At 36.7% G+C, this 22,666-nt stretch overlaps 1 protein-coding gene across 1 annotated transcript in view; it reads right to left on the minus strand.

The window, feature by feature from the left end:
• The window catches only part of WDR72 (WD repeat domain 72), a 197,279-nt gene that overhangs the window by 148,955 nt on the left and 25,658 nt on the right, over positions 1-22,666 (minus strand). Inside the window, exons 3-13 of the mRNA XM_081136486.1 lie at positions 20,108-20,214; positions 15,245-15,323; positions 13,969-14,143; positions 13,222-13,298; positions 12,033-12,152; positions 10,922-11,067; positions 10,430-10,526; positions 8,296-8,437; positions 6,472-6,717; positions 3,966-4,186; positions 1,304-1,499 (exon numbers count right to left, since the gene is read on the minus strand). Of these exons, the coding sequence (XP_080992612.1) occupies positions 1,304-1,499; positions 3,966-4,186; positions 6,472-6,717; positions 8,296-8,437; positions 10,430-10,526; positions 10,922-11,067; positions 12,033-12,152; positions 13,222-13,298; positions 13,969-14,143; positions 15,245-15,323; positions 20,108-20,214 (1,606 nt within the window). The remainder of the gene's footprint in view (positions 1-1,303; positions 1,500-3,965; positions 4,187-6,471; positions 6,718-8,295; positions 8,438-10,429; positions 10,527-10,921; positions 11,068-12,032; positions 12,153-13,221; positions 13,299-13,968; positions 14,144-15,244; positions 15,324-20,107; positions 20,215-22,666) is intronic.

The following is a 22,666-nucleotide window of genomic DNA, read 5'->3' on the forward strand; positions in this document are numbered from 1 at the left end:
AATAATATTTAACTATTACTAAGGGCTTAGCACCTAGAGGCACTGTTGTAAGCACTGCAGGTATTAGTTCCTTTAATCCTAACAGGAAGCCAAATACTATTACTCCCATTGCACAGATGAGAAAATTAACATGTGGAGAAGCCAAGTCATGTGCCAAAGTCTTACGGATCTTTATTATCAGGCCCCTGGGCAAGTCCAGACTTTGGAGTGTATTTTACCCATTATTCTTCACTGTTGTTCAGGCTGATAGACTACTTAAGAATTCCAAAACTCTCCTAGTTTTGTGTAGATTGTGCAAAGAACAAGGGCCCTCATATTGGTTGCACATTTACACATCAGGGCTACAAATTTCTCATCAATAAAATGGTGAATAAGACCTTCCTTTTCATCCTAGAGGTTGGGACAATCTAGTGGGAAAACAAGCATGAAATCCTGTCACGGCTGTGAAGCGAGAGACCCACGTAAGGCAGATTATGTTGCACCTGCTGCACACAAGCACATTAGCCGTCATATTCACACACACGAGTGGAATGTAAAGAAAGAAAGTAGCTATTGTTTTGGTGAAGTAAAGCTCTAAACTATAATATTATAAACTACCCAGTCTGTTAATAACACCCAAAATAAAACTACCACTGATTAATCAATAGAAATCATGCAACAGTTTCAGTAAAATGCACTCTCCAGCGCACTCCCTTGACTCACGTCCATTAATGACCTCGCTTTATTTGATGTGTTCCCAGCATTTGCCTGCAATGTGTTACTCTCAAGTTATATAACAAAACTTTCTTTAAAAAGATTAAGGTTCAAGCTATACATTCACTATGATATCAAAAGTTTTGTTGAGCCGCTCAACTGTCAGTTTCCCTGACTCAACTTTTTGGAGTTCTGTAATTAATTATATTCCATTATTATGGGTCATCAATTAACTCAAAATGTTGCTGAGATGGTGAGCATGCTGCAGGAGGCAGGATTTAATGATAATTTGAGACTCGTAGGACACTAAATTTCTCTCTTGTTAATAATTAAAGTAGATAACTTATGTTTTTATTTATAGCTTCCAGAAATATCCGGCTCATTCCTGTGCACTGCGCTGTCAGCTAATCATCAGTTGGTCAGGATCTGACTTGGGCCTTTGTGTTTTATTTTCCACACCAGCCCTCAACTGCAGTCATTAAATGCAGCCCAACCAAAAGTTAAAGCAAGTGGGGTCACTGCAGCTTATCCTCTGGAATTCTCCATGTAGCCAAATTGTTTTGATGCATAAAAAATATAAAGGATGAAAAGAGGTAAAATTTCAATTTACCTGTTTCAATCTCCCAGATGTAAACGGAGTCATCTGCACACCCAACAATTAAAAAATTCTCAACTGGGTGCCATTTTACCATCCTCACTGGGAAAAGGTGCTTCCGGGCACAAAAGAGGAGCCTCTTCTCCTCCAGCTGAAGGAGAGCCACGGAATGGTCACTGCACACACAGAACACTATCTGCGTACTTCTTAGCTGAGAGGGAAAAAACAAACAAGGAACATTCTTCGTAAGTAAACAGTCAAATGCTTTATTTAAAACTAAATCAGATTCCCCCTACTAATATTAAAGCCCGATTTATAAAATGAAGTTTCCACTTTGTACAGCACCTTTCCACATAACAGTCTAGAGGGAAGGTTTAAACACCGAGTAGATTTTAAACTCAATAACCTATCAGGAAGGTCGGTCGAGAGATGCAAGTAAAAAGGAGAATTCCAGGCCAGATCTACTTATAAGATAAATGAAGGACTGAAGCATCACTCAGCAAATTCAGACAGTGAGGCAGACATCGGAAATAATGCAGAATAAAATAAACCCCAGAACTAATTTGTTGCCACAAAAAGAAGCTATTTGTAGACACAAACTTAGGCCCAAGGGTATCATGAGCTGGTATTTTCCACTTACAGCCTCAAAATGTAATTTGGTGCTGTTCCCAGAACTATACAGATTCTAATCCAAACAGGAAACTCGGTGTAGACACAATCTAAAAGAGGTAAGCATTAAATAGTTCCCAATGAATGTTTGGTCTCAAAGACACAAGGACCAAAATTAGGCTCATAGGACAAAGATTCTTAAGATACTTTGAAAAAAGTCAGCATGTAGTTACCTTGAGCACAGTTTAGGGCAAGGACCATCTGTGCTGGGTGCTGCTGAGGCTAATCTGGGAGGGGTTTATAAGGCAGCTCTGTGCCTCCCCACCAGTCATGCAATAGTCAGCCCAGGAATGCGGGTGGGGTGGGGCCGCGTGGGGAGGGGAGCAGCTAGTGGCTCTCTACTCTCTCTGTTTCTTTCTAATCACCTTGCTATGTGGATGCTCCCACTTTCACAAAGGCAACTAGTTGGAGTTTCAGCTGCTATGTTTAAAGCATCAGTTGGGATCCCTTGAGAATCTTCCAGTGCCCATCATTGACCACGTTCTGTGGGGCATTGGGGAGCATGTTATTTTTCCTAATTCTTTTTGAGGAGGCTACAGAAATCCTGAGGGGGGAGGGGAAAGAATCACAAAATGGCAGGTGAATAGATGGAGAGAGCCTGGACTTGCAGAATGGGGAAGATGGCTCTACCTCCCCAACATTACCTCCTGAGGAACCTGCCCAACCCACAGCTTCTACAATGACAGCCCAATGCACTTCAGGATACTCACACACATATGTGAACACACACACAACACGTGAACACACATCCTATGGCCACTTGTAGACATACACTGGGGACCTACAGTAGGCCAATCAAAAAACTTTTTTCTAGGCATTTGAATGGTAAAACTAAAAGAAGCTACAGGGAGAAGCAAGAGGAAGGAGCAATCACAGAAAAGCAGACTTCTGAGGTAGGGAGACTCCAGGAGTAACTTTGGCTTCTGTATTTCATTTTAAGTTCCACTAGGTCCTTGCTGTAGTGTTTCATATTGGATGTATAAAGATCCCTCTTACGGCCTTTCAATAACCTCCCTTTTTAATCTGACTTGGTTTGAATGGGCCCTGATCCTTAGAGCTAAATAATCTATGACTGGGGCAGAAGAAAAAGGGGTCAGGACTGGAACTGACTTGGACTACTATCGAGAAGCTGAGGAAAAAAAAAAGTTTTTAAAAAAAAGATAAAGGAGGGGAACCTCAGGAATAAAAGACATATCAAAGTATCCCAAATCAGCACATGGAAGGTTTATTTTTTGTGTGTCGCTTTGTTTTTTAAAGTCAGTTAGCTTTATTTCACTGTTTCATTAAAGTGTTTGCATTGCTGAAATATTGCTTTATTTATATCTTACTACAAAGACACAGTGTAAGCATTGTCCAAGTTTACTTGGAGCTGATTTTTTATAATTTTACTATAGATAAATAATTTATACAAGCCAATCAACTCACTTACAAACTCAGGAAACTCAAAAGTTGGTTGTTTATATTTTAACAAATATATAAGACCTATGGAATTTGAGCTTACATTGCATAATAAAATTATACCTGAAAGTATTTCCATTTGCCCAGCACAAGGTAGATGCTCATAAATTTGTTAAAGTTTGTTATTTGTTAAATAAATGAGAGTACCAAAAAAAAATATCTATTTAAGAAAAAGAAAATATAACTATCCATATAATTATAAAAGTAAATTGTTGAAGGCAAAAGTTAATTTCTGATTTGTAAATTCCTATATATTTGAATTGTTTTTACATTGAGTGTCACTACTTTTATAATTTTATTTAAAAAGAAAAGATAATTTCACTAAAAATTAAGAACTAGAAGAAAAAAAGAAAAGAATGTAAGTACTTTAGGAGAATTAATTGGCTTTTGTAAAGCCAAGAATTGACAAAACCTTTGCTTTAGACCCAAATTAAGCTGTAATAATAAAATGCATATAAAAAGATAGGAAGGAATGCATAAACTCATCTAGTTGTAATGTTAAATAACTTTTAAATTTATCTGATATGTTTCACTCTTTGTCTTAACTTACTCGGAAGTTCTCTGGTGACATCAAAAGACTTGTTACTGGACCGGCTTCCAAAAAGAACTTATGCAAAATTTCTTCAGTAAAGATATCCCACAAGATGACACATGAGTCCTGGTCCCCAGACACCAGCCAACTTTGGTCTAATTTTGAAGAGACACCATGTGGGTAAAGTAATGAAACAACACTTTGGTGATGGCCTTTGAGAACTTTGTAAGGAAGGGAATCTGAAAAACAACCAACACCAAATAATACAAAAGTTATTTTTGTTCAATAAATAGTCCCAAGATTGTCTTTTATAAATTTTTAATGTAAGAACACTACATAAAGAAGACTACAAAAGCTAGGCAGTTGGCTAACAAAATTAATAAACAGCCCTTGGACCATATCCAAGGCAAGTGCCTCCTCATAAGCCAGATCATTATGATGAAGCACTAACGCCGGTTGTTCAAAATCTACTAATTCTTTAAGGACGTTAGCAAGTTACCAATATCAGTGCCAGGAAATAGCAAACACTGTTCTAAAAGAGAGAACAATTTTGAACGTTTTTGCCTCTACAAAAACATTTTAGAACATTACTGCTGTACTTTAAATTAGCATGACCAAGACTATAAAAGAAAAAGGTTCACAGAACATTTTTGCTTTCAAAGATATTAGATTACCTAGTTCCAACTCTCAGTTTTACAGATAAAGTATTTGAGGCTCAGAGAAGTTAAGCGATGTGAACCCAAGTGAAAAAGCACAGCATAATGATTAATACAATAGCTTTGCTGTTAAGCAAATCTGGCTTTGTTTTTCTGGGTCTATCACTTAATAGATGTGTCTCCATGGACAAGTGGCTTTCTTCCTCTAAGCCACAGATACTGCACCCGAAAAAACTGAGATAATAATAACACTTCACACAAGATCATTGTCGTGCGGAATACATAAGTTAAGGTCCATAATTTCATTAATACTGGCACACGGTAAAAAAAGGTGTTTTATACCATAGTTGTACTAGAACTCAGTGCTATTGACATCCCGTTTCCACACTGTTTATTCTTTATTAGCTAACTCTAAAAAATTGGAAAGGACCACAGACCACAAACTCTTAAGCTTTTCCACTAACTTTTAACAGCAGCCATTGAGCTGTATAACAGAACATTACTTCTCCTCGGTTCATTGCTATTCACTCCTCTATTTCAGTCAATCACTGAATCACAAGTTAGTAACATTTAGTAAGTAGCCAAAATAAGCTGAGAACAACAGTAGGCAAGGTAAAAAGTTGTGTGTGTGTGTGTGTGTGTGTGTGTGTGTGTGTGTGTGTGTTTAAATCAAGATTTGGTCTTTACTGTCAAGTAGGATCTGTGCAATAAAAAATAGAATATAAATTCATCTACACATCTGCAAATCTCAATCACCTCCCACACTTCCTTCTTTTGCATAAGACAACTTACTACATAAGTCTTTATTTAATAGGTATTTGCTGTTGCAATACACAAAGATGCATAAGAGCTTATTTATATCTCATTAACAAAGAAATAAAAATTAAAACAGGAAGATACCTTTTTCTACTGATAGGGAAATATTAAAAAGTTTGATAGCACACAAAGCTGGCTAAGTTTTGGGGAACAAGGCATTTGTATAGGCTGTTAGTGGACATACACAATGTATATTGATGAATATTCTTTGGAGAACATTTTTAGATAAATTTTCAAAATTAAAAATATGCACAAATGTCAATCCAGTGATTCTGGGAATTAATTCTATAGATATACTCACATATTTGTGCAAAAAGAACTAATTCTGCATTGTCTTAGTGGCCAAAACCTAGAAATACTTAAACACTCATGAATAAGATATTTTTTAAAATTAAAATTTGATTATTATTAATCATTTAAAATGAACTTATAAAGAATGTGCTCCAAAGTACTGTATTAAGGTTTGTTTAAGAACATTTCAGTAGAGTGTGCAGAGTATGTTTCCATTTGTATAAACTAATTGAAAGAATATATTCTGCTATGCTGGTGCATGCTTATATATTCATAGAAATTTTTTTTTTAATATATCTTTATTGATTTCAGAGAGAGGAAAGGAGAGAGAGAGAGAGATAGAAACATCAATGATGAGAGAGGCATTGATCGAGCCCACAACCCGGGCATGTGCCCTGACCGGGAATTGAACCCCGATGGCCTGGATCCCAGGTCAATGCTCAACTGATGAGCCACGCCCGGCTGGGCTATGCATAGAAATTTTTGAGAAAGGTATAAAGAAACTTATTAGCAATTGCCTTTGGTGAAGGAAACTGGAAAATCAAGGAAGGAGAGAAACATACTTCTCATTGTATAACCTTCTGTTTGACTTAAAAAATATATACATATATTTATTGATATATAGATGTTTTACTTTAACATTAAAACATGTACAAATTTATTAGCAAATGCCAGCAAATTTTTTAAGCTTCAGCAATCTTCTTACTACAGCTTGAAACTTAGATAAATTAAATAAATAGGGTTAAATAGACTTCAATGACCTTTTAATAAAGAACCGCCTTCCAGAAGTCCTGCTTTGGCAGCATTCAAAGCCTGGGTAATGAAAATGTTTCCATCTTCACAGCCACAAACTAGTTTATCAAGACCTGGCACATACTCTGATGCAGTGACCACCACAGTTCCAGCTCCTTCTTTAAACCCAGAGAAGTAGTCAATAATACTTTGTGACATGATGTGGTGCTTATCAAAATTGTCTTGAAGGGTCCAGGTGGTAGTTATTGGTATCTCTGAAAGGAAAACATACAAGAAGGGAAAATTTGGTTTATATAGTCATCATAGATTTGGAAAAAAATTATCAAGGCACCATCCTTTGGGGGTGCATAGGGGCTCTTTTGTCATCCTAACAATGGGCTATAGGCAAAAAAGTTCTCCTGCCATCCACTGTTTTCATTCAAAATGCAACTTTATTGGTCCTCCATCCTCAAAGAGCCTTGAAGAATAACTGTGTGTTAGTGCATTCATTTTAGACTTAGGTCAACTGAAAAGAACTTGAGAAATTCTTGCAGTAATGTAAAATGTTGGGCCAATCTCATGAGTTCTCTACTTGCCTTAGCAATGTTAAGAAAAAAAACTGGGGGTCTTTTAGTTGCGTGAGGTAAATGGAAGAAGTTTATTCTTTAAATGTCAAGAACAGGAATATCTAAAAATCATACCATAATTCCAGGCAACCCTCTATGGCTACTAAGAGCACTGGTTACCATTTTATATAGCTGACCACTCACACATTAGAACTGGGCCTCAGGCAGGCTCAGGAAGTGAGAGAGGCTTGGCATCCAGGAGCAAAGAAGGCAGGTGAAAGCCTACCTACCTGTCTATGAAAGGGCCTCCTTGGCCCTACAGTACACATGCTGCAGCGACTGTGAAAACCTTGACCCCAAACCTTAGACTAGCACCAAGAGTTGTCATAAATGTCTATGGTCCTAATTAGAAAGAAGGTTGACTGGACATTTAATTCTGCTACTGTAAGCAGAACAGACATGAGAAATCCTAGAGCCACCATCAAACAACCTCAGCAGTGAGCATGATACACTTTTTAACCCTTAAGACTGGCTTGTAAGAAACTTTTCCACACACTACGCCAAGCTCTAAGTCCATTTCTTGACCCATTTCTTATTAGTCTAGGTCTAAATGAACCATTTTGAAAACATGTGGAACAGGGACACTAGAAGTTACACCAGTGAAATTGTTTCCTAATGGAAACTTGTGCTCAGAAATTCAAGTATAAAGAACCCCGATTCCGCTGTGCCCCAGTGATTCACAGAGGTGACACGCTGATTTTGGAATAAGGGGCGAAGAGTAAGAACGGCTTCCTCAGTTTGGAATGCAGAGTCTCAGGAGTTTGAAAGCTCTCCGCAGTAATGTTTACTTTGATGGTTTCAGTTTTTTATTCTAAGAAAAATTAAACTAAGCAAATGCTAAATCATCGAATTATTCAAATTGCCAGGTGTTTTAGTGCTCAACTTCATATTTGTGCTTGCTGTTTTAGGCAGCTACAATAATCCCAATAGAGAAATTGACGGAATCAAAAATATGAATATGGTGTACCGGCCTGCCCTATATTGTTACTGCCAGCATTCATTTTACTTTGATAAAACATTACTCATGTTAAATTAATGTTATTTTGTATTACATTGGTTGTATAGATGCATAAGACCTATATGTGATTTACGTTGGCATCTAGTGCACAGTAGTACATGACAAAACTTTTCCTGTTTGTAGCCCATGTTACTCAACTTAGAAAACCACTGAGTTAATTATAAACTAGTTCTCAGGAGACATGTGATTAGAAATGGAAGTCGACTTACCACAAGGAGAACCATCAAACTTGGATACAGGAACATCAGGGATGTGCCACAAAGTAATTCTTCCTGAGACTTCTCCAGAAAAAAGTACCTTATAAAAAGGCTCTTTCCTTTCATTCATGTAGCCCATAACACAGGGAAGGCTCTGGTCCAAAACAAGAAGTTCGCTTTTATGTAGGAAAATATCTAAGTATGAGATGACAACCACTGTTTGTAAATGGAGGAACAAAACCTCTTAGATGAACTAAACTGTTTCAATTTTATTTCCCACTGTTTCAAAAATTTCAAGTACTTATTATCTCTTATTCAAGACAAAAAGGTTTTTATAAAATAAAATGTCATCAGCTAGATTTCAGAGAGTTAATAAGAATATCTAACATTGTTTGAACATGGTCTTTGTATGTATTATATATACCGTTAGGAGCTTTTCGTGTATTAGGTTAAATAATCCTCTCAATAATCCTGTGAGGTTGGTACTATCATTTCTTCACTCTACAGATGAATAAACTAGGAGTGAAGATTTGATTTGTCTAAGGTGATATCGACGGTAGTGGGCTTGAGTCCAGTAATTCTGACTCAGGAACCCACGTCTTGATAACAATACTCTACTGTCCACTAAGAAGGCCTGATTTCTTTATGTTCCAATTGTCAGTTAAAATAGTAACAATGGATATTTGTATAGTAATTTTGTCTAATTAATATATTTTCCACTTTCTGTTGACCATTTTTCAGATTCAACATACTTGATTTTAAATTTCCCAAGTGGCCACAAAGAAAAATAAAAATGAGTTCATAAATCATTAAAATATGTATTATTCTATGACTTTAATATACATAAATATATATTGTCTAGTATAGTTTATATCAATGTTATGTGTTGACAGTTATAATTCTGCTGAGGCAGAGTATGAACATTGGGCACCAGTGCTCAGAAGTATATGATTTCACTGGTGAATGAGGCTAGAATCTCCCCATGACCTCCGTGCAGTGTAGATGTTCTTTGGGTGGACTTGTATATAGAGACTATGGGCAAGGGATCAAAATGATTAAGTGATTAGAAAAACACAAACAAAAACTACTTTTGATTCATAAATAAAAGGCCTACACCCCAGTGGTACCAGGAGTTCTAATTTTTGGCTGACAGCTTCTTAACCAACTTTTTGCAACAAAACCTCACCGAACTGTAGGCTTTCCGACAGTTATATTGTCTAATTAAGCAAACCATCACTCTGTAACAATTAGCATGCTCCCTTGGTTGGCACATCAGTAATTCAAAACTCCTCCACTCTCCATGAAATACCTTTTAAATAATTAACTGATAAGTAAGTCCAATAGGTAAAAAAAACAAAACAAACAAAAAAGCACAATCACTTTGTCTAATACTATTATAATAAAATAACTGCTTAAATTTTCAGGCTTCATAGAGTATCAAAGATATAATTCAGCCAACAAAGCTCACAATTATATCCTCAATTTTCTGTTAGGAAATCATATTTGTTTTAACAAGAAAATTTATTCAGAAGAGCTAAATACATGAGGAAATTATCTCAATATTAAAAAAAAAAAAAAATCAGAATATAAACCATTTGATAAAGTTCAAAATTTGGAGTAGATACATCAAAATGTTAATCTTGCATCAAACCATCTATCAAAAGAGTCATTGAAAACTGCGCGCGTGTGTGTGTGTGTATGCGAGAGAGAGAAAATAAATATGGCAAAACTTTGACAACTGGTGGATCTAGGTAAAAGGCATATGAGTGGTGATTTTACTAATTTTGCAACTTTTCAAATATTAAAAATTTTTTCCAACTAAATATGTAAATACATATCACAAAAAAACTTACAGTGAATATTTATGGCGGTGGAGTTGGAATCTTAATTCCTTCTTTTTCTAAACATTTACAATCTTTCTAAAATAAATATGTATTTTTTAATTAGACTTCGGAAAAAAAAGATTTTTTAAAGGCAAAGTTTTCTCTTTAGTAGCCATTAACAGTTAGATCTGATTTTCCCATTATCAACTTGATGTGATTCTTTAATTCAGTTTTTTCAAGCCTGACTCTGTTACAGACAAAGCAACACTTATGTGAGAAACAGAGTGAAACAGCACCGAGCAGCCCCTCTTTTCTTGCATTACCTTATTTTCCTGCACAGAAGTGGAGCACAGTAAGTGAGGATAAATGCTCTCTTTAAGCACTCTTCCATCAGCAGGGTATATGCTTTTAGAAAGCCCACTGTGTGGCAAAAAATTAAATAAAAAGCAAAGTTTAGAACTTTGGGATTCTTTTTATTCGTGTGGGGTTTTTTTTCCTTCCCACTTTCAAAAGCCGGATGGTACCATTCAAGTTTCTAAACTCTAGTTAGAAATTGTTGGGTTAATAATTACAAGTGACTTTTTGAAAACCCAGCACCAGCTGTACAAGTTATACATGGTTAATCTCATTCCTTCATCCCCTGCTGTTTTATACAAAGGCCGAAGCCTACCAAGCCCAGAGTAAATCTTCCAGTGCCAAAGTTGTTTTGTTCTGGTTTTTGATCATGGGCAGCATGCAGGGATTTTTCCATAATAAACCTCCCAAAGTTCATTTCCAACTTGAATGTTTTGTATGCCGCTCCCATCTGAGCCCACCTGTTCAGCAGCTGATAGATGTAACTGTGACCATCTTCTGTCCAGATGATGATTCTGTGAGCAGCAAGCACCTCTCCACCAGCAAAGAACTGCCCGCTTCTACTGACTTCAGTCCGCAGAAGGGAAAAATCACAATAATCATAAACCTATAGCACAAAATGAATGATGCACATTAACAAAAGCTTCCAATCTAATCTGCCAATGAGATGAAAGATGAATTGTGCTCATCAAGACTATTGAGATGACAGTGTTAATGCAACAACATATTAAGTATTAATGATAGCCCACACTGTACTCATGTATCAAGGTATCCTACTAGTATGCATTTTTATTGATTTATCCTAAGGTAGGTTTCAGTAGAAAAACTTTATTCAGCTAATGTGTCCATTAAGCACAGAAACCAGAGATCCCAAAATTTCTATATAATTTTATTCTTTCCATATGGATAGTCCAACTTTAAAATTTGGAAATTTATTACACAGAAAGTTTAAATAGTAGAAATCCTATTAGACCATATATTTAGCATTTTTGTTTCAAAATATATCAAAATATAAATAAGACAATAGAGTGTTTTTAACTGAGCCCAGTATATGAAACATTGAAGGCAAAAGGATGCTATCAAGTGATAGTCACTTAACTTTTTCTTTCCTTTTTTTTTTTTTATCTTCTTGGAGACATCAGTGAATATATTTATAAGAAAGAAAAGTACATTCCCGAAGAAACAAATGTAGTGACAAAGTGTAAAAAGAAGGAAAAAAAACCTCTATAAGTAAGACCAATTTATGTAGGTGAAAAGTATTAGTTTTCTTTTTAATTCTAAGGGGCAAGAATTAATCTAGAGTTAAATAATCTAGAGTTAAATGCTCATTATTAATATGGATCTTTATTAATAACACAAGCATTTACTATTACAAAAATAATCTCCTGAGAAGCAAAACAGCTGAACTAATAAAGTCGGTCGTAAAAGACAGGTCATCCATGTTCTGGTAATAATATAAAAAGTTTGCATCACATTTTAAATCATTTTCTTATAACTGTTGCACTGAACAAGAAAAAATGTTTTAAATTACATTTGTATATCATTGGTATTTGTAATTTTATTTTATAATACCTTCCAACATTTAGAAAATACCACCAATAGAAGTCTCTCTGTATATGTGCAAAATCGTATTGTCCGGCAGTTCAGGGAGTCAAGAAATTTGGATTCCTTTTCATAGACATCTTGCTTTTCCTTCAAAAGGAATGAAAACATTTTAGTACTAGTTCGAGGTAATTTATATGTGACTGTATCAGAAGATTTGCTTCTCTGAACACCCGAAGTAGATCACACCATTATTATAAAATGAAAAGTACTCCTGTTTCCTCTTTCATTTTCTGAACCAAGAAGTTATACTGAAAGGACAAATGAGCAGGAAACCTACTTGGAGTCAAGGATTCATTATGTAAACTCATTCAACAAACATTCTGTGGGGGACATGCTGAGAATGTTAAGAAAAAGTTACGGACATTCAGATGTGGCAGAAAGACAAGCCCACCCCCACCCCCCAAAAAAAGGGGAAATAATGTTTTAAAAACCCTGCAGTATCTTAATTGCTATAATGGAAAAGTACGCAAAGTGCTTTGAAAAGATAGAAGAGTGGCCAGCATAGAATGTACAGAACACTATATTCTCAATCAGTTTCCGAAAAGGCTGGGGGTGTGTTTCTTGGGCTCAGTATGCCAACACAAGTCCTAAGCTCCTTTATCCAAAATGTTCCTAAGGAGAGCTCAGAGCTCCATGGGGCAGCCAAAACAATTTCTTCACCAGAAAGCACAACACATACTATGACTGGTTCTTCAGTCCATCACCTCAAGTTGTAGCCTAAAGCCAGGGAGCAGGGGAATGTACTGGACTCCCAGGGTATGTGACCCCCAGCTGTTCATAGTCACCGCTGCCACCGCTCACACACACCCAGAGGAGGGTCTTCTGCTGTAAGAGACAGAAAGCTATTCTTCCACAATTTTTATTTTCATTAAAATGCAATCAGAGTGTGTGTGTGTGTGTGTGTGTGTGTGTGTGTGTGTGTGTGTGTGTGTGTAGATAAAAACACTTGTATGGGCATGTTGAAAAGAATGGAAGGACACAATTCAACTGTTACCAATGCTTACCCCTGGCACTGGAAGCAGAAAGGGTGAAAAAAGTACACAGGATAAAAGTATACTCTTCTATATTATCTAAACTTCTAAAAATAAGCATCTACTATTCCCGTGATTTTAAAAATTTCCATAAATATTAAGGAAAAGGAGCTTCGCAAGCCAACCTGAATGCTGTTGATAGATGCAGAGAGATCCCACACTTTGAGCTCACCAGCGACTGATACCACCACGAGAGCATCTTCTGCAAAAACAACAAGGGGTTGCATAAGAGCTGACCGCTGCAATGACTGCCTGATGTAAAGGTCATTTCGTAGTCATTTAAGGATTATGCAGGGCTATGCAGATGGAAAATATTCAGCTTTGTGGTTTTTCTAAGTAAACATTTTAGATCAGGTTTTAAATTTGTTTTAAAATTTCAAAGTGACCCCATGTAAAAGGAGAGCGGCACTAAAAGCAGAACCACATAAACACCACGATGTTGGCAATATTATACCTTCCATTCCAGACATCGCTATGGAGCCAGCCTCCTCTTCCTCTGTAGTCACTCTTTACAGAAACAACATCCCTTCACTAGTACAGCTGGGAGATACAGCAGGACAAAAGCTCCAAGAGTCCTGCTAATCCACAAGAAACCCATTCTGTCACCTTTAAAAATGCGCCAAGCAAAACTGGGCTGTAGAAATGCAGGTTCTCCTCTCTCCACATCATCTTAACCTCTTGCTGACCTTCCGACAACTTGAACCACTGGCCTGGGTGCTCCCAGTTTTTCTTGATCTGGCTTAGGGAGCTGTCCCCGCCAGCCGGCAAGCATAAAGAAGCATTCTAAACTCTTGCCCAATAACTTAACAAATGGTTCAAGAGCGGTATTTTTATATGCAATCTCTTAGTGTTGGGTGTTACCGAAGTGTTACCTTGAATTCTCATGGAGTGAACGATGCACATGCAGTTGATCCAGTCAGGGGACTCGGATGACGTGAAAGTGTGAACAAGACCCAAGGTTTTGGCGTCAAGTATAAGAATGTCTCGGTATTCTCCACAGCATAGAAGCCAGCCTTCTCCTATCATCCGGAAGGAGCAGTGGTAATACTATGCAAATGGAATTCAAGCAAAAATTTAATTCTTTTTAAATTAACAGAATTTTGGCTGTGGTGGGAACTTCTCTGGATTTATATTGTATCATCTATTCAATCAAGGTATTAGACTGAAGAGCAACTAAAACTTCTTTTAGTGAAGTTATTCCATACTTCTAAAGGGTTGATTTTGCACTTGAATCTCATTTGTATTTCATAATTTCTGCAGAGAAAGGGGGTATCTTCTGTGAAGGAGGAATCTTATTCCAAATCATGGGAAGCTCACAAGTATATTATTTCTGGAGTACTGTGTAAAATTAAAACAACAACAACAAAACCCAGCTTGCTACACGTTAAGAAGAAATAAGAGTGAAGGGCATTTGAGGATCTCTGGTGCTGAGTAAGTTTTGAGAATGGCTTGTATTAAAGATCGAGTAATATAGTCTACCCATGAAGCTCTCTCACTACATGGGGTTCAGGTCCCAGAAGAGAGTTTGTGCGTGTTGCAATGCAGGTCATCAATGCTGAAAGCAATGAGTGAATACAAAAACTGTCAGCGCCACTAGGATCATGCAGGTGCCTTACATATACGCTGGGAGTAATCTCCTAAAAGCCAAAACCTGCTTTAAATGATTACAGGGTTATGACTATGCCTCTTGCTCTCTTCATGGATAACAAATTCAGAAAATAAGAATCTATCCACCCCAAAAAAGATTAAAATTGGAAACAAGGGGGAAAAAACTCTTTTTTTCGCTTTATAAAACAGCAAGCACATCATCAAAAGGGAAACTTTCTGTGTTTGTGTATATGTGTGTGTGTGTGTGTGTGTTATGAGCATACCTAAAGAAAAAATAAGGAAATTGTCTTTCAAATGTATCTCTGCTGAAAGATACAGAAATAAAAGAGTCAGAAAAAAATTGGCTGAATGATAATTTTGGGGGAAGAAAAATGCCAAAATAAAAGATGATACCTGGCCATATTATATTCCAATGACAAAATAAAACATTCAAGGAAAGAATATCCCCAAAAAACATTTCTTCAAATGTTTGCCTACTGATGCCCTAAAGGAGTAGCAGAGCCCAGCTATGTTCCGAAGGAAGCGACTGTCGTTACTTACGCAGATTGCAGTGTGCCTGTAAGGAAGTGTGGCCTTCTCCACGCACAGCCCGTTGGTGACATTCCAAACACACATCTCCCTAGCAGAGACAACTTCATATTATTCTCTGTCATTTCCACTCAATTGGTCGGAATAATTTTTGTGCCACCAAGTTTTTCTTTAGCGCTGCACTTAAATGGGGCCTGATCGTTTATGTGGCTCTTTGTTACAGATTACTGGGCAAGAAAATGTCGTGGTCATTAGCAGGGATGACATGCTGTATCTGTGTCTTTTTGTTTGGGTAATTACACCCTGTCGCCAGCCTACACACCTTACCTTAGTGCCAGCCTGACCTATAACAGATTGTGGGGATACAGCCGTTGCAGCCTTTTGAAGTGACAATACAACAGTCTTTCCATGGAAACTGCATCCTCCGAAAATGGTTGATTTCACTGAACTTAAACTACATATTCTGAAAAGCATAACGCATCAAGTGCGGCATCTTGTGGAGCCGAGGTAGCGCTTTTGTAAAAATAAACAGTGCCACCAAGAGGCCACACGTGGCCTATCATGAATGGGGTTTATTTCTTTGCTTCTGAAATCCTGAAATCATCCTTGCCACTTAATATTTTAAAATTCTCATTGTTTAGAAAACTCTTACTTGGTTACACATATGTTACAAAGAGATAGACACAATTGTGAAATATAGCTGTAAAATGCATCTGGTGTAAGGCAGTTTGAATCTCTATGATTTCTATTCACAAAATCTGAATGGCTGTTTCAGAATTGTTCGGTAATATTCTTCCATTTTGACAGTTTAAAACATAAGCAAAATCTTTCATGGACTAAATGAAAGTTTAGTGGTTTTAAGGGAGACACTGCTATCAAGCATCAAGATGTGGACTGACATTGTTCATTGCTTTTTTGTGATTTGCAGGCTCTTTTTTGCTTTCTAACCAAACACTGGGACTCAATCTTCAAATTGGTGATTCTCAACCTGGGGTGATTTTTGCCCCACAAAGGATATTTGACAATGTTTAGAGATATTTTGGGTTGTCACAGTTTAGGAACACACTACTGGCATCTAGTGGAGAAAGAACAGGATGCTGCTAACTATCCTATCACGCATAAGATGGTCCCCATAACAAAGAATTCTCCAGCAGTCCAAATGTCCTTAGTACTAAGGTTGAGAAACCATGTTCTAGAAAGAAAATATTCATGTTTTTTTTTTCTCTCTGTGTTAATATCCAACCTTATTCCAAAAATAACTTGAGGCATGCAACTCAATAACGGGTGTGTGTTTGTGTATCTGAAAAATGAGACTGAGAGAATGGCAGAAACTGAAATAATGTATTTCAAAGATGAAACACATCAAAAGTAAAAAAAAAAAAAAATCTTAAGCAATCATCAATATAAAATTTTTATCTCTATAAGGAATTTGACTTTATCAGCATGGCTCTCAATTCTAACTGTCTATCAACAATCTCCTGGGAATATTTAAAAAAATACCCTCAGAGATTTCAATTCCATGGCTCTGTGTTGGGATCCTGGCATGCAGAATTTTGAAAAGCTCCTGGTCAGTTAACCTGTTTTTAGGTAAGTTTATCTCCAAACTAGTGGTTCTAAACTCTTGCTATAAATTAGAATTACTGGGGAATTTTTCAAAAATACTGATATCTGGGACCCAGCCCAGTGATTAATGTTTCTAAACTCTCTACTCCAAATATGTTCTCTGAACCAGCAGCATGAGCACTGTCCTGGAACATTCCAGCATTGTCCAGGACGGTGTTAGAAAATGCAAGCTTTTGAACCTCAGCCCAGACCTACTGAACCCTTTCCTGCAGGACTGGGGCCCAGAAATTTTATTTAAACCAGCTCTGCAGGTAATCTGATGCAAACTCCTGCTTGAGGAACACTGTCCAACAAGCCTCTAGACTGGATGTCTGCTTATCTCTTTAGTCTCATCTCTTGCTGTTGCTTAAAAGTTTTACTAATAACCTAAAACCCTCTTAATCAATGTCAAGACTTTTTGCCTTAAAGTTTTATTAACTATGTATATTTGTTCATATAAAATATTAATATAGCTATATCAACCTTATTTTGGTTAGTATGCATCTGATAAATCTTTTTCCATCCACTTCCTTTTAACTTTTCCATGTTCTTATGCTGTTTTTGTATTTTTATTTTTCTGCCAATCTTTGTAACTTAACTGAAAGGCTTAGGCCCTTTACATAATTTAGATTGCTGTTCTGTCATTCTGAGTTATTTCAACTATCTTATTTTGTGCTTTCTACTTGTCCCATTTATTTGTGTCTTCTTTGTATTAAACAACATTGTTTTTTCTTTTTTTAAAGTTGGAAGTTATATATTCTATTTCTTTTATTTTTATTTGTCTGTTCTTTTAGCAGCTACCCTGGAAATGTCACCATGTACCTCTAGCTTAAAGTCTAAAATTAATCAACATCTTTACCCACCTCTAAAACACCAGAACACGTGGAATCTGATCCTTACACTGTTATGTGCAATTGTCAGTTAGGATTGTGTGGGGATGGGGTGCGGTGAGGAGTGTATATAAATATTATTGTGTCTTATAGTCTGTGTTTATTTGCATTTTAAAAATATTCACTGTGTTTTGTTCAATATTCCTTCTCCCAACTAAGATTTTCCTTCTGAAATCGTTGCTCTTACTGAAGAACATAATTTAGAATGTTGTTACATATAGAGGGTCTGCTAGCAGTGATTTGAAAGTTTTATTAGTATTTGACTTAAATGTTACTACTTTGCCCTCTTGTTTTGAAGATATTTTTGCTAGAGATATACTTCTAAGTTGATAGATATTTTTGCTCAACTTCTTGAAGATATTTCACTGTTGTCTAGTTTCATTTTACTATTGTGAAGTCAGCTCTCAGTTTAATTAACTTTCCTTTGTAAATAATGTTTTTCTCACGGACTAATTTCAGGATCTTCTCTCTCTCTTTTTTTTCTTTTTCGGCATTCTGTTGTTTCATCATCAGATCTCCAATTGTTTATTTCCTTTCATGTATCCTAGAATTCACTGGGATTCCCTAATCTTAGGATTTATGCCTATACATGTAATACTTTGGAAAAAAGTGAAAAAGTAAGTCATGGGGCAATTTTATGTCCCCTCTGACCATCTTGGAGGCAGAAAGGCTAAACCCCCAGCCACTTCCTCGGACTTCTGAAAACTTAAAAAAAAAAAATCACTGTTGTTTAGGAAATAATAGGCCAAGCCTAGTAATTTTAATTATTTCCAAGGATTAAATTAGATTATATTAGAATATGTTAAGTAGGCAGTAGCCCTAAGAAATACATTATTGATTCAGGACAAGAAGAATAAAGGAACAGAGTTCTAGAAAAGTCAAGTCATATTGGAAAAGGAAGACCAAACCAGACTCCTTGGCTGTTAAACAATCATAGTTGCCTGGCCGGCGTGGCTCAGCGGTTGAGCATGGTTTATGATCCAGGAGATCGCGGTTCAATACCTAGTCAGGGCACAGGCCCGGGTTGCAGGCTTGATCTCCAGGGGGAGGCGTGCAGGAGGCAGCCGATCAATGACTCTCATCATTGATGTTTCTCTCTCTCTCTCTCTCTCTCTCCCCCTCTCCCTCCCTCTCTCTGAAATCAATAAAGACATATTTAAAAACAACAACAATCATAGTTATAGGATTCATACAGCTGAATTCATCAATCATCAAAAATATGTCCATTAACCCTAGATTCTTTTTTGCAGCTAGACCAATATGCGCAAAAACCTCAATCTGAAACTCAGTTATATTCCAGATCTATTTCTCACTTAGCTTTTATTTTTCTCAATTCTCCAAGTAGTCTCGGAAAAAATATCAGCCCCACCTCCAATTCTCTAGAGCGGAAATAAATATTTCAGCAGTTGTAGCAGGCTTTGTGGCAGCCCTATTGTACGAAAGCTATAGGCATTTGTTAAAAAACAATGTACTAAGACATTTCACTTTAGCCTTATTCAAAATTCGAGGTAAGTTTAACAATTATGGGAATAGGTACTTCTTTGATATAAGCTATGGGAATAAGTACTTCTTTGATATCAGTTCCACTAGACGTTTTGTTATAAACTATTTAGTTTCTCCAAGTTGAACAATTGATTCTTCATGCTTTTGATTCTCAGAATTTATAGCCGTGTAATTTCTCCTTGGATTAAAAAACAAAAAAGGAGGGGTTCTTGTCTCAACCAGTAACCCAATCCCTCATTCACAAATTCCTGCTAATTCACTTTTGCATTCTTGAGTATACTTTGGCAAAGAGCTTATCAGTGGAGTCTAGTTCCTCATAGCTCTTCCATCAGTGGGGCTTTTTCCTACAGCCAAGTCGTATTTCGTTGAAAAAAATCTCACTTCCATGAAACAGAACCCACATCACTGTCCATGTTCCTTTCCCTTCTCTATCCCCCCATTCCACTTACAACTGAATCCTCTCTCCTTTGTTCGTTTTATAATGATTTCAGACAAGTGTACAGCATGAGGATTGTAACTATTGAATTGTTTCACAAAACTACGGAGGCTTGCATGGTTCTGCTTAAGAGCTCAAAGTGAGTTGCTACATGAAAAAAGACACAGTCTGAGACTTTTCCATTTTCAATTCTACAATAGGTGGCATTTGCCACTATCCTTTACACAGTGAGACTGCCAAAAAGCCAGATACACACACTGGGATGTTCAAATATACTGATTACATTCCTTGGGACCATCACACAAATTACTTAACCTTTCAAAAATCTAAATGTTTCTATGTCTAAAAGGAACATGTTAATCACTAAGGAATCCTTCAGCCCTAGAATTCTCTACCCCATCAGTTTTTAAAAATAGAGAGGAAATGGAAATGCATCATACCTACCCATTTTCATCAGCACTAACGACATAGGGCTGTTTAGAGAAGTCTCTCGCTCTTGCCAGACAAGTTACTGAAGCTGAATGACCAAACAGAAGTTCTTTGGCTGAAATCTGAAAACGATGAGGGTAAGCTTTTAAAGAGCTGTAAGCTTTTTAATTAAAAATGTAAACACGACATTACATTTATATCCATAATTCTGCTAAGGAAATCCTGTTGTATTATGTTTTTGCTGCACATAATTCAGGAAAACGGAAATGTGGTATATCAAAATCCATAGAACAATATACTTCTAAATAAAAGAGCTGTTTGTTCAATTTTTTTTTTTTTTTGGTTTGTTTTTGGTTTTGTATCCATCATGAAACCTAAAAGGTTGCCAGACCGGTTTTACGACGTCTAGGTTTGGAAAACAAATAAGTCAGTGCTGACGCTTATTATGCGCAAAATGTGCCTCAAATGATATTGGAATATTAATATGCTAACTTCAGAACTCAGAAATGAGTTTACAAAATACAAACAAAAGATTACCTTTTTTGTAACCATTATAATACCTTATTTGACTTTCTGTCTTTGAAATACTTAATTTTTCTCTTTAAAAATAAAATTGCAACTAAGCTATTATTTAAATAGGCAGTGTTTTTCTCCAATTGTGAATTTAAAAATATGGCCCTAAGGACTAATCCTTCCATTATTAGAAAGAAGTCTATTCCTCATTATTTCGTAAAACTTGATTGTAAAAATCAAACTATAAAATGGAAAACATGCAAGATCCTCTAAAATGGAGAAAGAGGACTAAAATTTTAATTTGAATAACTAGAAAATGTGTGGTTAATAAAACTTGTCTCGTGAGTAATAAAATTTAATTTCCAAATGAATTAATATTCATGATGTGTGTTTTTTCTGAACTATGCAAACATGGATGTATGTAGATGATAACCCAACCATATCAATGAGAACAAATTATTTCATAGCATAATTGTTCTCTGCCCTCATCTTATGTCTATCATAGCCAGAAATATTTCTTTAAAAAGTCTGTTATCAGACTAAATTTCAAGTGCTACAAGTAGGGTTTTGTGGTTGATTAGAATCACTTACAACCCAACGTCTGACTCTTTACCTCATTCCTGGGAAATTCTGAAGGTTCCATCTCAGAACAACATGTTTGCCCATCACCACACTTGGAAATTCACACCCCTAGGAATTTAACCCCATTTCCAACATATTGAAGACCAAATTAAACAATGAATTGGGGCACATAAGGGACAGTCCCTCCTCCAGAGAAAATCCACTATGGCCAAAATAAGCAATGGCTTTTCATATAAAGTCCTCATTCTGTTACTAAATCCCCACATGTAGGTGAGTAAGCTATGACAATTCACTAGTTTCCTAATTTTATCATATGTTAGAACTGCTGTGAATAATAATAAAACAACTCTACAATCACACCTAGTCACTGTCCTGATGAAAGTCAGAGGATCTGCTATTCATTGGTTCTCCCTCTATGAAGCACTGTCCCCCCACCCCTACCCCAGCTACTTCCAATGGCACAAATGAGAAAGGAAAAATAACACACAAGTTGACCAGCATCTACCACATTACAGGCACTGGTGCAACTATGAACAGCGTTTAATCATTTCAAAGGTGAGGAAATTGAGGTTCAAAGAATAGAAGTCATTTGTCCAATAATACAGAGTTGGTAGAGATGAGCTAGATCTTGACCCAAGTATTTCTACCGTCTCTTTCTACACAACGTATTTTTCATTTGTCATTGTTTTGTTTCCTTATGAGCATTAAACAGAAAGAAAATAGAACATCCCACTACTAAGGGAATATAATGAGAGGATGTTCAACCCGTCTCTTTTTATGCTTAAAGGTATGATGAATACCAGCAGTCAATACCAGCAAACCCAAGTTGGAAAGTTCCTAGGGCCCTGGCCGGTGTGGCTCAGTTGGTTGAGTGTCATCCCATGTAGTGAGAGGTCACCTGTTCAATTCCCAGTCAGGGCACATGCCCGGGTTTCAGGATCAATCCCCAGTAGGAGGCATGCAGGACATAGCTGATCGATGTTTCTTCATCAGTGTTTCTCTCTCTCTCTCTCTCTCCCTCTTTCTTTCTCTTTCTCTAAAATCAATAAAAACATATTTAAAAAATCAAAATAAGAAGAAAGTTCTAACATGGGACTTGGAGAAGCTCCTCAATAGGAGACAAAAGTTCCAGGGAAACTAGAGATCTTTGGAAGCCAGACCCTGACCTGGAAGCAACAAGCATAATCTAGGCATGTGAGAAGCTCAAGACAGGGAGACTTAGTCTCCAGCTCCCCCGTACCCTGACATCCTACCACCCATAGACAGGGAAAGACTGAGATATGTACCTAATCTTTTGATGAATATTTGGATACTACAAGATGTCCAGAACTTAAATCACCTTCTTTCCCGCCCTATTCCTACTCCCTAACCCCTCTATTTCATATACAGGTACACAATACCTTTATCCCACAATCCCACCCATACCCAAACCCCAAATCTGAAAGGTATTCTTGACTATTCCTGCTCCTCTATCCCACA

The sequence above is a fragment of the Miniopterus schreibersii genome (assembly GCF_964146895.1).
Source record: "Miniopterus schreibersii genome assembly, chromosome: 1".
In the NCBI taxonomy this organism is placed as follows: Eukaryota; Metazoa; Chordata; class Mammalia; order Chiroptera; family Miniopteridae; genus Miniopterus; species Miniopterus schreibersii.